General features: G+C 40.9%; 1 protein-coding gene across 2 annotated transcripts in view; it reads left to right on the top strand.

The window, feature by feature from the left end:
* The window catches only part of Ccdc175 (coiled-coil domain containing 175), a 59,662-nt gene that overhangs the window by 44,878 nt on the left and 2,751 nt on the right, over positions 1-12,033 (top strand). For both annotated transcript variants that reach the window (XR_016537549.1, XM_090344208.1), the window contains exons 16-19: positions 2,026-2,178; positions 7,059-7,161; positions 8,331-8,374; positions 11,325-11,484. Coding sequence is in view for 1 of the 2 variants with exons in the window: in XM_090344208.1 (XP_090200334.1) it covers positions 2,026-2,178; positions 7,059-7,161; positions 8,331-8,374; positions 11,325-11,484 (460 nt within the window). In the remaining variant the exon portion in view is untranslated. The remainder of the gene's footprint in view (positions 1-2,025; positions 2,179-7,058; positions 7,162-8,330; positions 8,375-11,324; positions 11,485-12,033) is intronic.

Below are 12,033 nucleotides of genomic sequence, written 5' to 3'. Positions count from 1 at the left end.
GACAAGTTTTGTTACATGTGGCTCTAGCTGGCCTTGATGGCACCATTCTGCCTCTGTGTCACAGCTGCTGGGGTTACATGTGTGTACTACCATACCTGATGTCTCATCCTTTTTTCTTTTATCATGACAAAATTGGTGCATAACACAGATAGTACTATTTACCTGGCACCATTGATGTTTTCATAAAATTCACTATGATTAAAAAATCATCATTTTATGTTAAAGTTTTAAATTGCAATTGCATACATATGCACGTATCTACCTATGTGTGTAAGGTGCATATATTATAAATCTATTATACATAATTTTGTATTGTGGTATATATGTGTATTATATAGAAATATGTAAGTATTAGAGAGAGTGTTCCAGTTTTCCCATTGCTGGCAAGTACCCAAGATAGTCATCTTAAGGAAAGAAAGGTCTATTTGGGACCATGGCTTCAGAGTTTCAGCCTGTGGTTGGCAGGCTTCTTGGTTTATAGGCCTCTGGCAAAGCAGAAGCATCCTAAAGAAAGCACAGTGGAGAAAGCTGCTGACCACACAGCAATCAGGATGCAGAGAGTAGTGACAGGAAAAGGCCAGAGTCAGCATGTAATCTTCACAAGCACACCCGCTAGCTCCACTATCCATAGTTTTACCCTGTCCCAATAATCGATTCAGTTTTGAATCAGAGCCCTCATGATCTATTCGTCATTGGAACTGACCTCGCAGACATGACCACTGTTGGGCATTAGCATTGCTGATCTCTGAAGTGTCTCTGAATTCAATGAAGTTGGGAATTAAGATGAATCCATAGAGAAAAGGGGAACTTGGGCCGTGTGCTGCAAGCACTCCATCACTTGCCTTATATCTCCAGTCCTTCGGGGGATAATTTTTCGCATTGTGTCATATATTTTTGACCAGGGATAGTTTCAGACATGGAACCTATATCTGCCTCCCACCTATTTGTTTTTGCAGGATCTCAATAGCTTTTCCTTGGGCTGGTTTTGAACCTAAATTCCCCCATCTCTGTCTCCCATGCAACTGAGATTACAGATGTGTGCCACCACCTGACCCTTAAAAATAGCCATATATATAGTCATACAGCCATGCATATTCATATATCTATATGAATGTACTCACATATACATATTATATATATTTTTTGTTCTTAATAAAATGATAATTATACAGTGTTGGTTCCAGAGTCCTTGGAAGTAATAGTCTCTGTCTTCATCTCTCTGTTTCTTTCCCTCTCAGTTAATCTTAATTGCCAATTTAATTGTCAACTTAATCATTGTCAACTTGATTGGAAGGTGAGATGCCTAGAAGATTAGTAAAGTGCAGCTCTGGGTATGCCTGTGAGGACAGTTCCAGAGAACATTTGATCATTTAGGTTCTAAACTGGTCAATGGTCAAATCCATTTAAAAGATGGTGATTGCACAATGAATCAGGAGGTTGGGTTTATAATAGTGTTTCATAATCAAGAATTGAATGGAGAATTCAGTTGAGAAAACAGTAGAGAAATTCATAAAATCCATAAAGTGATTTTTTTTTCTTCAAGAAATCTTCCTTTAAAGTCTCAATAAATACTGTCCCGTCTGCATTTTTTTTTTGCCAGTTGTGGGGCTTGAACTCAGGACCTGAGCACTGTCCTTGGACTTTTCTCAAGGCTAGAGCTCTACCACTTGAGCCACAGCACCACTTCCAGGTTTTTTTTCTATGAATGTGGTACCGAGGAATCGAATCCAGGCCTTCATGCATGCTAGGCAAGCACTCTACCACTAGGCCAAACTCCTAGCCATACCATCTCCATTTTTTGCCAAGCAGTTGTCATATTCAAATATTTCCTATTTAGTGGATATCTCATTATCCATGATACTTAATACTGGGAAGTCCATGGATAATTTGAATAAGTCAGCTTTAAGTTTTGTGGAGTTCTGCAAGGGAGGGAGACATAGGGTGAGCTGTGTGACTCAGGACTTAATGAAGACTCCTGCTCTGCATATGATCTGTGAGATAATTGTGGTGTTTATGTTTGAGTAGGAGAAAATGAAAACAGAATTACAACAGTCACGAGAAGAAGAAATCAAGAAAATCTACAGTCATTTTGAATGTCTAAAGAAGTTAGAAATTGAAATCCAGATAAATGATGATAAAACAAACCTTTTGATGGAAGAAAACAAAAAAATAAGAGAAGTAAGTTCATCAACATCTCATTTGCTATAATGGTTTTGATTGGTTGCTTAGACTAGCAATGCTAAAAGAATAACTCTACAAGTAAACTTTTTCTTTCTGTATTGGGACTTGAATTCTGGTCTTCACACACTTACTTAGCTTGCTTAATTTACTTGCTCAGCTGGCACACTGCCAGTTGAGCTACACCTCCAACTTTGCTTTTAGCTGCTTACTGTTTTTAGAGGTGGAGTCTTTCATACTTTTGTGCCAAGTGGCATAGCACCACTATGCCAAGTGGCATAGTACGACTTCCTGAGTTCAAACATCACAGACTAGCTCTGCCTTCTTTGGAACACTGCATGCACACACACTGTAGGACATAGTGTATGACCCTTTGTGCGCTCTTGTGTTCATGAGATTAGTCATTCTTGAGTGTAGTCAGTTCATTATTCTTAGTTCTGCAGAGTATTCTATTGTGTGAATGTACTTCACTTTATACCCATTTCTCCTGTTGAATATTTGGAGAGTTTCTAATTCTTGGCAGTGTTGCCATGAATATCTTGAGTATAGATTTTTGGTGAGCATACGCGCGCGTGCACACACACATACACACACACACACGCGCGCACACACACACACACACACACACGGAATCTCTAGATTATAGAGTTAATCTTAACAAATTTGCCGGTCTCCAGAAAGTGTTACCCACTTGCTGCCCTCTCCTCAGTGCACCAGGGCACTGGTGACCCTATATTACTACCAACATGCCTCGTCAATTCAGCTATTCTGGAGTGTATGCTAATTTGCCTTTCTCTAATAACTGATGAACCTTTATTGCTATACTGCTGGTCACTTGAACATCTCCTCGATGTACATACCTGTACCAAGGTTTTTACCCATTTAAAAAATTAAAGCAGTCTGTCATATTGATAGATCACTTACAGCAAAAAAAAAAAAAATTCTTGGGTTCATCAAGACCCTAAAATTCCAGTCTCAACTTATAGACTTTAAGTTCTGGGTTTAGTTCTCAGAAGATTAAGGTTAGTTATTATGTATGATCCATCGTTTTAATAATTTATGTTCAATAATTCAATATGCCACTGATTTTCATGCTCGGGACATGTATTCTAAAGACTATAACATACATCTCTTTTTAAAATGAATAGTTTTCATATTTTATTTTGTGTGACAAAAAACAGTAATAACAAAAGTTTGTATACTATATCCCAGTTTGAAAGACTGAATTAGAATCTGCTAACATCACTTCGGGCAGATAATGTCATTTTTCTCTTCTTGAAATAGCAACAACTCCTTATAGGGCAAATGTAACTTCTTTGTAAACTGAAAGTTTAAAGTGTGCACGTATTCGTATAGCTTCTCTTTGGAGTGAAATATTCTTGTTTCTGTCTCAAATTTAAATGCTAATGTTGCTGGATATATCAGTCTGAGTTGGCAGTTGTTGGTCTTCAGGACATGAATGATGTTTTTCCAAGCTTTTCTTGCCTTTAGGGTTTGCGTGGAGAGGTCTGCTGTTATTCTAATTTTTTTCCCGTTGTAGTGTAGCTCTTTCTTTGTTTTTGTAGCATTTAAGATCAATTCTTTGGTATTCTGGTCTAGTATCTTTACTATGATGTGTCTAGATGAGCTCCTTCTAGGATCTTGCCTGTTTGGGGTCCTGAAACCTTCAATAATGTGAGTATTTTCCCTTTTAAGGTTGAGGAAGTTCTCTGCTATGATTTTGGTAAATAAGGGTTGCATTCCTTTGTCTTGGAACTTGGCCCCCTCATCAATCCCTATTATATTAGATTTCTTAGCTGTGTCTGCCAGGTCCTGGAGTTCTCTTTGGTGAATTCTGACTGATTTCTCCAGACCGATGATTCTCTGTTCCAGCTCTTGCGTTCTGTCTTCCGTTCCTGATGTCCTATTCTCCATCTCAGTCAATCTGTTGCTTAGTGCATCCATTTTTGCTTGAATTGTGGCCACTGAGCTGATCATGTCTGCTGAGAGGGTATTAATCTTTGCTTCCATTTCTCTTTTGAACTCGAGGAGCTCTTTGGTAATTTCCTGCTATGTTCCTGGATTTGTTTGTGTAATTCTGCTTTAATTTCTCTAGTCATGTCCACAATCATCTCCTTGAATAGAGTCATATTTCGTGTCTCTTCAGGTGTCATTTCTTGGGATGGTGACATCTCTCTCGTCCCCTCCCTCTTGTTTCCTTTTGGGCTTTGTGTGGGACTTTGATTATTTATATATGTCATAATTCATCGTTGCACTTTCCGAGGCATAGAGGACTGTTGTTGTAGGTTTGCTCTGTGGTCGGTAGGTGGCGGTCTTTACTTGGTTTGGAACTGGTGGTTCTGGGAATCTGTGTGTAGACTGTGGTTCTCAGCCAGATTGGTTCAACCGCTAACTAGGTCTGAGTTTGTGGCCTGTTCCCAGAGGCTGTGTGCAGCTGTGCGGCTAGCTCTCAGTCCAAACAGTGGCCCCACAGTGGGCCATAGGATGAAGATGTGCACTTCAGTCTTAGCTAGCCGGCAGATGGCTAATTTTCCTGCCCTGTTCCCAGGGGCAGGGCCCAGCCGAGCATCTGGGGTTTGGGATTTTCTGGTAGCTTCCAGCTGCACCCATCTGAGTGGTTTCCGCCATTCCCAGGGGCGGGGCCCAGCTGAGGACGTGGGCTCTGAGGGCGGGGCCCCGCCTTTCTAGCTCTCAGGGGTGGAGCTGGGCCCCTGCTGGTCTGCCCTTCAGTTCCCTGCTGTGTTTCAGCCACTTTGGCAGAGTCTGTCTGAGACTCTGTGTAGGGCCCCTTGGTGCTGTCTTTCTGGAGGCTCCCAGTAGGTGGGTACCCAGCTCAGGTTTGGGTCAGTTAGATGCTGGCTCTCAGACTCCTGCAAACCCCCACCCTCTGTTGGAAGGCAGGGTCTCAGCGCCCCTCAGTCTCCAGTTTCAGTGGCCTGGGGGAGGAACCTGTTGGGTGGGTGGGAGCAGGGACACCTCCACCCCCTTTGGTGGGGTCCTGGGTCTTGGCGACCGCCCGCCTGTCAGTCTCCAGTCAATGTCCTGGAGGAGGGGGCTGTTGGGGGAAGGGACAGGATTCTGAGTTCCTTGCCCCCCTGCACTTGCCAGTCTTTCTTGGGCGGGGTGGAGGGGTCTGGGTTAAGTTCTGTAGCTCACCATCAGCTCTGCTTTCCCGATGGGTTTGGGGGAGCTCCGCTGGGTTAGATGTGAGCTGCTCCGTGGTGTTGGTGGGTCTTCGCTCCCCCTCTGGTCTGGGCCGCTGTCTGTGCTGTCCACGCCCCGGTCTATGTGGGTTTCTGCATCTGGATTCTGCGTTGCTTCCCGGGGGAGGGATGGGGGAAGGGCCTCATGTTCCCAATTCTTTGAGAACGTTGGATATAAGCTTTATCTGGATTTCTTTTCTGGTTTGAGTCCTTCTCCGTTGCTTCTTGAATTTGTAGTTGTGGATTTCTTAAGGTAGTTGGCTCGTGGCATTCCCTGATTCTCTCTTTTTGCAGGAGAGAACTAGGCTGCGTCCCTATTGTCTCCAGGCCATCTTCCGACCCCCGTAAACTGAAAGTCTAAAGTAAATGAACTTCATTTTATAAAATAACTTTTCAGTAAAGTAAAAAGATCTTAAGGTCAGAATCTGTATCAATGGGCCCCAAGAGTAACAAAGCTTAATTAGCATGGTTTCATTTTGATTGATTCTGTTTGATATTCATAAAACTCTGATAAAGTGGGGAATATGTTACAATCCTTTTACAGATGAAGAAATTAAGACTATGTGCTTTAAAAATTTTAATGTTATATAAAACAGTGGTTGCTACAGCAATGTCTAAGAATTGGCACAGCCACTGGCTAGTGAATGGCATTAAGAAAAATCTCTTAACTTATATGGGTGATTTTTTTTCCCTCCTGTAAAATGCCAATAGCTATCCTACCAATCTATTGCGGGGTGGGGGAGGGGCAGAACTAAAATAGCAAAATAGGCAAGATACAGGGTGGCTCATACATATAATTCTAGTTTCTCAGGAAACTGAGATTCAAGGATAGCAATTCAAAGCCTGGGCAGGTATATAAGACTCTTATTTCCAATTAATCAGCAAAAAGCTAAATTGGAGGCATGGCTTAAGTGGTAGAGTGCTAACCTTGAGCAGAAAAAGCTAAGGAAGAGTGTGAGTCGCTGACTTCACGTCTCAAAAATACATACATACATACATACATACATACATACATGCATGCATGCATACAAGCATGGCTAAACAAGTCCTAATGTTTGAAAGAGCAGTGGTGCTCCAGACTGGTCTCAAGATCTCACATGAGAAACATATCTTCATTCTTTTTCTTTTTATCCCCCAGTCCTGGGGCTTGAACTCAGCCTGGGCACTGTCCTTAGATGCTTTTTGCTCAAGGCTAGCACTCTGCCACTTGAACCACAGCACCACTTCCTGCTCTTTGTGTGTATATGGTTCTAGGGAATCGAACCCAGGTCTTTGTGCATGCCAGGCAAGCACTCTACCACTAAGCTAGGCTTCTGGCACTCTTCATTCTTTTTCTAGTCATTGACACAAACAGAATTTCATCCACTTGTATTCCAATAGACTCTCTTGTGATAACTTCTCTTATGAAAATAATTCAAATTTCCATCTGTATGTTTTTACATAGGGAATACTTTTCTTTGGAACTTCATGTTGTCAAACAACACACCTCTTCAATTTTTACCGTATCAGTTTACATTCCCAATGCCTTCTGTCTTTCTCCTTAGATGGAAGCTTGTCAAGAGTGCTAGCCACTTGCTCCCTTCATCTGGGTTCTAGGTTTATTAAATGACTACATGCCTATTTTAAACACACAGTAACCAGACTCAGGAAAACAATGACACAACCTTTCTTTTATAGAATCTGAACTACTTGAATAATGAATCTCAGATCTACAAGAAAGAAAAAGAATCCCTTGAGATAAATTCTAATGATCTGTCTTGGCAGCTATTATCTCAGCAAGGTGAGTAATGTCTTATGGGCCCTTTAGATGGGTTTTCTTCTTTTTTTTTTTTTTTTTTTTTTTGCTAGTCCTGGGCTTGGTCACAGGGCCGGAGCACTGTCCTTGGACTTTCTCAAGGCTAGCACTCTACCACTTGAACCTCAGCACCACTTCTGGCTTTTTGCCATGTATGTGGGGTACCGAGGAATCGAACCCAGGTCTTCGTGCATGCTAGGCAAGCACTCCAACACTAGGCCAAACTCCCGGCCCCCGGTTTTCCTCATTTTTATAGAGTAAAATATTCTGATTTGAAGGTCAATGAATATTAATGACTGTTCAGCCACTACCATCATGGCAACACAGCACATTTCTATCACTGCAAAAGGTTCCCCTATGTCTCCTTAGGTTTGATCTCTCAGCTCACTTCCACTTCTTAAGATCTGCTTTCAATACTAGTAATTAGATTAAAAGAAAAAAAATGGAATCATGCCCTTTTGTGCTTGGCTTTTTGACTCAGCAAAATGTTTAAGGTTCTATCCAGACATGGTTGGGCATGCCTAAAAACCTAGCTGCTCAGGAGACCGCAGCTTAAGAACAGCCTGGGCAAAAAATTCTTAAGAACTTTTCTCAATAGCTATGTGTAGTAATATATACCTAGTGCCCCAGCTTTGGTGGAAAGCATAAAACTGGAGAGCTCCAGTCCATTCATACCTAGGCAAAAAAATAAGACCCTATCTCAAAACCAACCAGTACAAAAAATGAGGAGGTGAATGTAATTGAAGAATATATGTGGCATATATGTGTATATATACATGTATGAAAATATCATGATGAAACCAATTGAATTGTACAAGAACCAGTGAGTATTTCTGTTAAAAAGCTAATGCTAGTTTTACAACATTCAAATTAGTTGGGTGCCAGTGGCTCACACCTGAATCTTAACTACTCAGGAAGCTGAGAGCTGAGGATCACAGTTCAAAGCCAGCTGGGGTGTGAAAGTTGATAGCACTCTTGTCTCCAATTAATCACCAGAAGACCAGAAGTGGCACTGTGGCTGAAGTGGTAGAGCACTAGCCTTGAGCTGAAGAGCTCAGGGACAGAGCCCAGGCCCAAAGTTTAAGCCCCACAACTGACCAAAAATACAAATTAAATTGTTTCAGTAACTATTATGTTTAAAATCTTTATTTTAGCAAGATACACGGATTTGTGGGCAGAATTTCAGGCCACAGTTAAGGTGAGTGTGTGTGTATGTGTGTGTGTGTGTGTGTGTGTGTGTGCATTTGTGTGTTGTGTGTGTACATACTTGGACAGGAATCCAGGGCTGGAGAAGGTTGATAGGACTTCCATGACTGTCATATTTCAAAATATATTTATTCATCGTGCCAATGAAATCTTAATTCTTTAGGAAACTATCTTATACTTCTAATTTTAGAGTGTGTGTGCATGTGTGTGTATGTATGTGTGTTCCTGTCTCCTGTTCCCTTCTTTTTCTTTTTTCTCTCTTTCCTTGCAAACTTAAACACATATTATTTAGGACAAAGCAGTCAGTCCTAAATTCATCATGTTTTACCAGCCATGCATCATCTCTACTGCTCCTCAGTATAGTCAGGTAAGCCGAGGATTTCAAGCTAGGCTCTGCCCAAGTATTAAAAATTTTAAGTACTTAGTTTTCATATAATCTTTTTTTTTTTTAGCCCTTAAGACATCTTCAGAATTCCTTCTGAAAATGAAGCTGCTGAAGCTGGGTCTAAGTAACATTTCTAAGACCCAAACAATAAGCTTAAGAATTATTTTTTTAATTTTTCATATATTTTTATTGTAATTAATAGAAGGATTACATTATATTCACCAGATAGAAGGTGCATTACTTCACAAACATTGATACCCTTTCTCATGTCTTGGTCCCCATTTTCCAATCCCCACCCCTGCCCCTCATCTTGTTTTTCCCCCTTCCCTATCCCATTTCAAATAACCAAATAAGCATATATACAATAGATCAGATAACAAGATAAAATACTGCAACAATATGAGATAACCAAGGAACAGAAAAAGAGATGAGAGATAACATAGTACATAATCATTCATCATATGGCTTTTGTTTCTATATCCTGGAGGTCCTTTCATTTAGCCTCATCCTATATGGCCTTATGCATCTAGGTTTTGCTCTATTGTAAATCTCTGCTAGGAGAGCCCAAGGTTTCTACTGATTATGACAAATGAGGGAAATCAGTGAGCCTATGTTCCTTTGAGTCTGGATTACTTCACTTAATATGATTTTTTTCTAAGTATTTCCATTTCATTACAAATGAGACAATTTCATTCTTTCCGACAGCAGCATAGGATTCCACTGTGTATAAATACCACATCTTGTTGATCCACTCATCAATGAGGGGCATCTGGGTTGGTTCCATATCTTTGCTATAGTAAATAGAGCTGCAATGAACATAGTTGTGCTAGTGGATTTAGTATGTCCTTGTTTCTGGATGATTGGATAAATGCCAAGTAGTGGAATTGCTGGGTCATAGGGGAGCTCTATGTTTAGTCTTTTGAGGAACTGCCATACTGCTTTCCATAGTGGTTGAATGAGTTTACACTCCCACCAACAGTGTAGTAGTGATCCCTCCTGGCCACATCCCTGCCATCATATTGTTATTAGATTTCTTGATCCTGGCCATTCTAACTGGAGTGAGGTGGAATCTCAGAGTTGTTTTGATTTGCATTTCTTTTATGGCCAGAGATGTTGAGCATTTCTTCATGTGTCTATAGGCCATTCTTATTTCTTCTTCAGAGACGACTCTCTTTAGGTCTTTGGCCCATCTTTTAATGGGATGGTTTTTTCTTGGGAGATTAGTTTTGGATTCAATTTTTTGAGCTGTTGATATATTTTAGATATGAGGCCTTTGTCTGTTGTATGCTTCGTGAAGATCTTCTCCCATTTTGTAGGCTTTCCGGTTAGTTTGATAGCTATGTCCTATGCCATACAGAAGCTTTGCAGTTTAATGCAGTCCCACATATACAGACTTTCTCTGATTTGTTGTGTTTCTGGGTCCTTATTAAGAAAGTTTCAACCTATGCCAAGGAGACCTATCTCCTAGTGTATCTCCTATTCCTCCTTTCAGTGTATCTGTTTTACCTTGAGCTCTTTGATCCATTTGGAGTTAATCCTGGTGCAGGGTGACAAAGAAGGATCCAACTTTAGTTTTCTATAGGTACTTAACCAGTTCTGCCAGCACTACTTGTTGAAGAGGCTGTCTTTCTTCCATTCTATTTTTTTTTTTTTGGCTCCCTTATCAAAGATTAGGTGGCCATAGGTCTGTGCGTTAGTATCTGGGTCCTCAGTTCTATTGGTCTTCAGGCCTGCTCTTGTGCCAGTACCATAAGCTTAAGAATTTAAAAGTCAGATCTCATTTGGTTCCAATGTCGCTTATCTTAAACTTTAGATCCCTCGTACGGTTTTGAGGGTGATCTGTTTTTTTCTACAACCCCACCCCCACTATTACTGTATACTGTTAAAAAGTCAAAGTCAGAGTTGGGTGGTGGTGGCTTATGCCTATAATCCTATGACTACTCAGATGCCTGAGAGGTGAAGATCTCAGTTCAAGGCCAACCCAAGCAGAGAATTCCATGAGACTGAAATTAGCTAGAACTGGAACTGGAACTATGGTTCCAGCGGCAGACTGCTAGCTTTGATAAAGAAAACAATAATAATAAAAAGCTGGGCCCTGATGGCTCACACCTGAAATCCTAGCTACTCAGGAAAATGAGATCTGAGGATAGTGGTTGGAAGCCAGCCTGGTCAGTAAAGTCGCTATGAGACCCTTACTTCCAATTAACCACTCAAAAACTGGAAGTGGCTCTGTGGCTCAGGGACAGCGCCCTGGCTCTGAGTCCAAGCCTCACAGCTAACCAAAAAAAAAAAGCTCAGGAACAGTGCCCAGGCCCTGACTTCAAGCACACACATAGACATGAAAAGGCTAGGTCAATGAGAATTCCCTTCCATCTTCCCTTCAATTAGTTTAATAATCCATTTTTCTGGGCTCTTTTATAGAACTTTGCAAACTGGCTGTGTATACACACACTTCACGTTTCCTTTGCAAATATATTTGTTTAAAAATATTATTCAGAAGGCATACTTTTGGCAACTGATACACTCATACTTCCACCCCAAATGCCTTTTCTTTAAGGACTTGGTGCGCAATAGTGAAGATATCTTGCAAGGACTAACAACTTTAATAAACAAACTGCAGCAGCGGGATGAAAACATTGAACACATGAATAGGTGGCTACAAGGGAACATTGAAAATCTGCGTCTTACCACCTATGAGGAACCACCAATGAAAATTGGTAAGCAATACCTTAATATCTTTGATAAGCTAGCACTCACTGTTTTTGGTTTTGTTTTGTTTTGTTTTGTTTTTGCCAGTCCTGGACTTGAGCTCAGGGTCTGAGCACTGTCCTTGTACTTTCTCAAGGCTAGATCTCTACCACTTGAGCCTCAGCACCATTTCCGTTTTTTTTTCTGTGTATGTGGTACCGAGGAATTGAACCCGGGTCTTCGTGCATGCTAGGCAAGCACTCTACCAGTAGGCCAAACTCCCGGTCCGCACTCACTGTTTAAAAAGTGAGTAGCTGGAGACATCAAAAGAAAAAAAATAATCTCTAATAATGTCACATTCAAATGGACATTGATACTCATTTATGGGTTGAACACCATAAAATTATTTGCCAATTCTTTCTTTTACCTGAGTTTATTTACTCTGTCTGTACTTGTTTTGACCTGTAATCCTCCAGTCTCCTACTACAGGCACAAGCCACTGGTACCCAACCCTGTAATTTTTTTTTTTGTGAGTCCTAGAGCTTGAACTCAGGGCCTAGGCATTGTCCTTGGACTTT

Source organism: Megascapheus bottae, chromosome 14, assembly GCF_031878675.1.
Source record: "Megascapheus bottae isolate mThoBot1 chromosome 14, mThoBot2.hap1, whole genome shotgun sequence".
NCBI lineage: Eukaryota > Metazoa > Chordata > Mammalia > Rodentia > Geomyidae > Megascapheus > Megascapheus bottae.
Note: the sequence above shows the minus strand (reverse complement) of the source record. Positions and strands in the feature narration are given on the sequence as shown.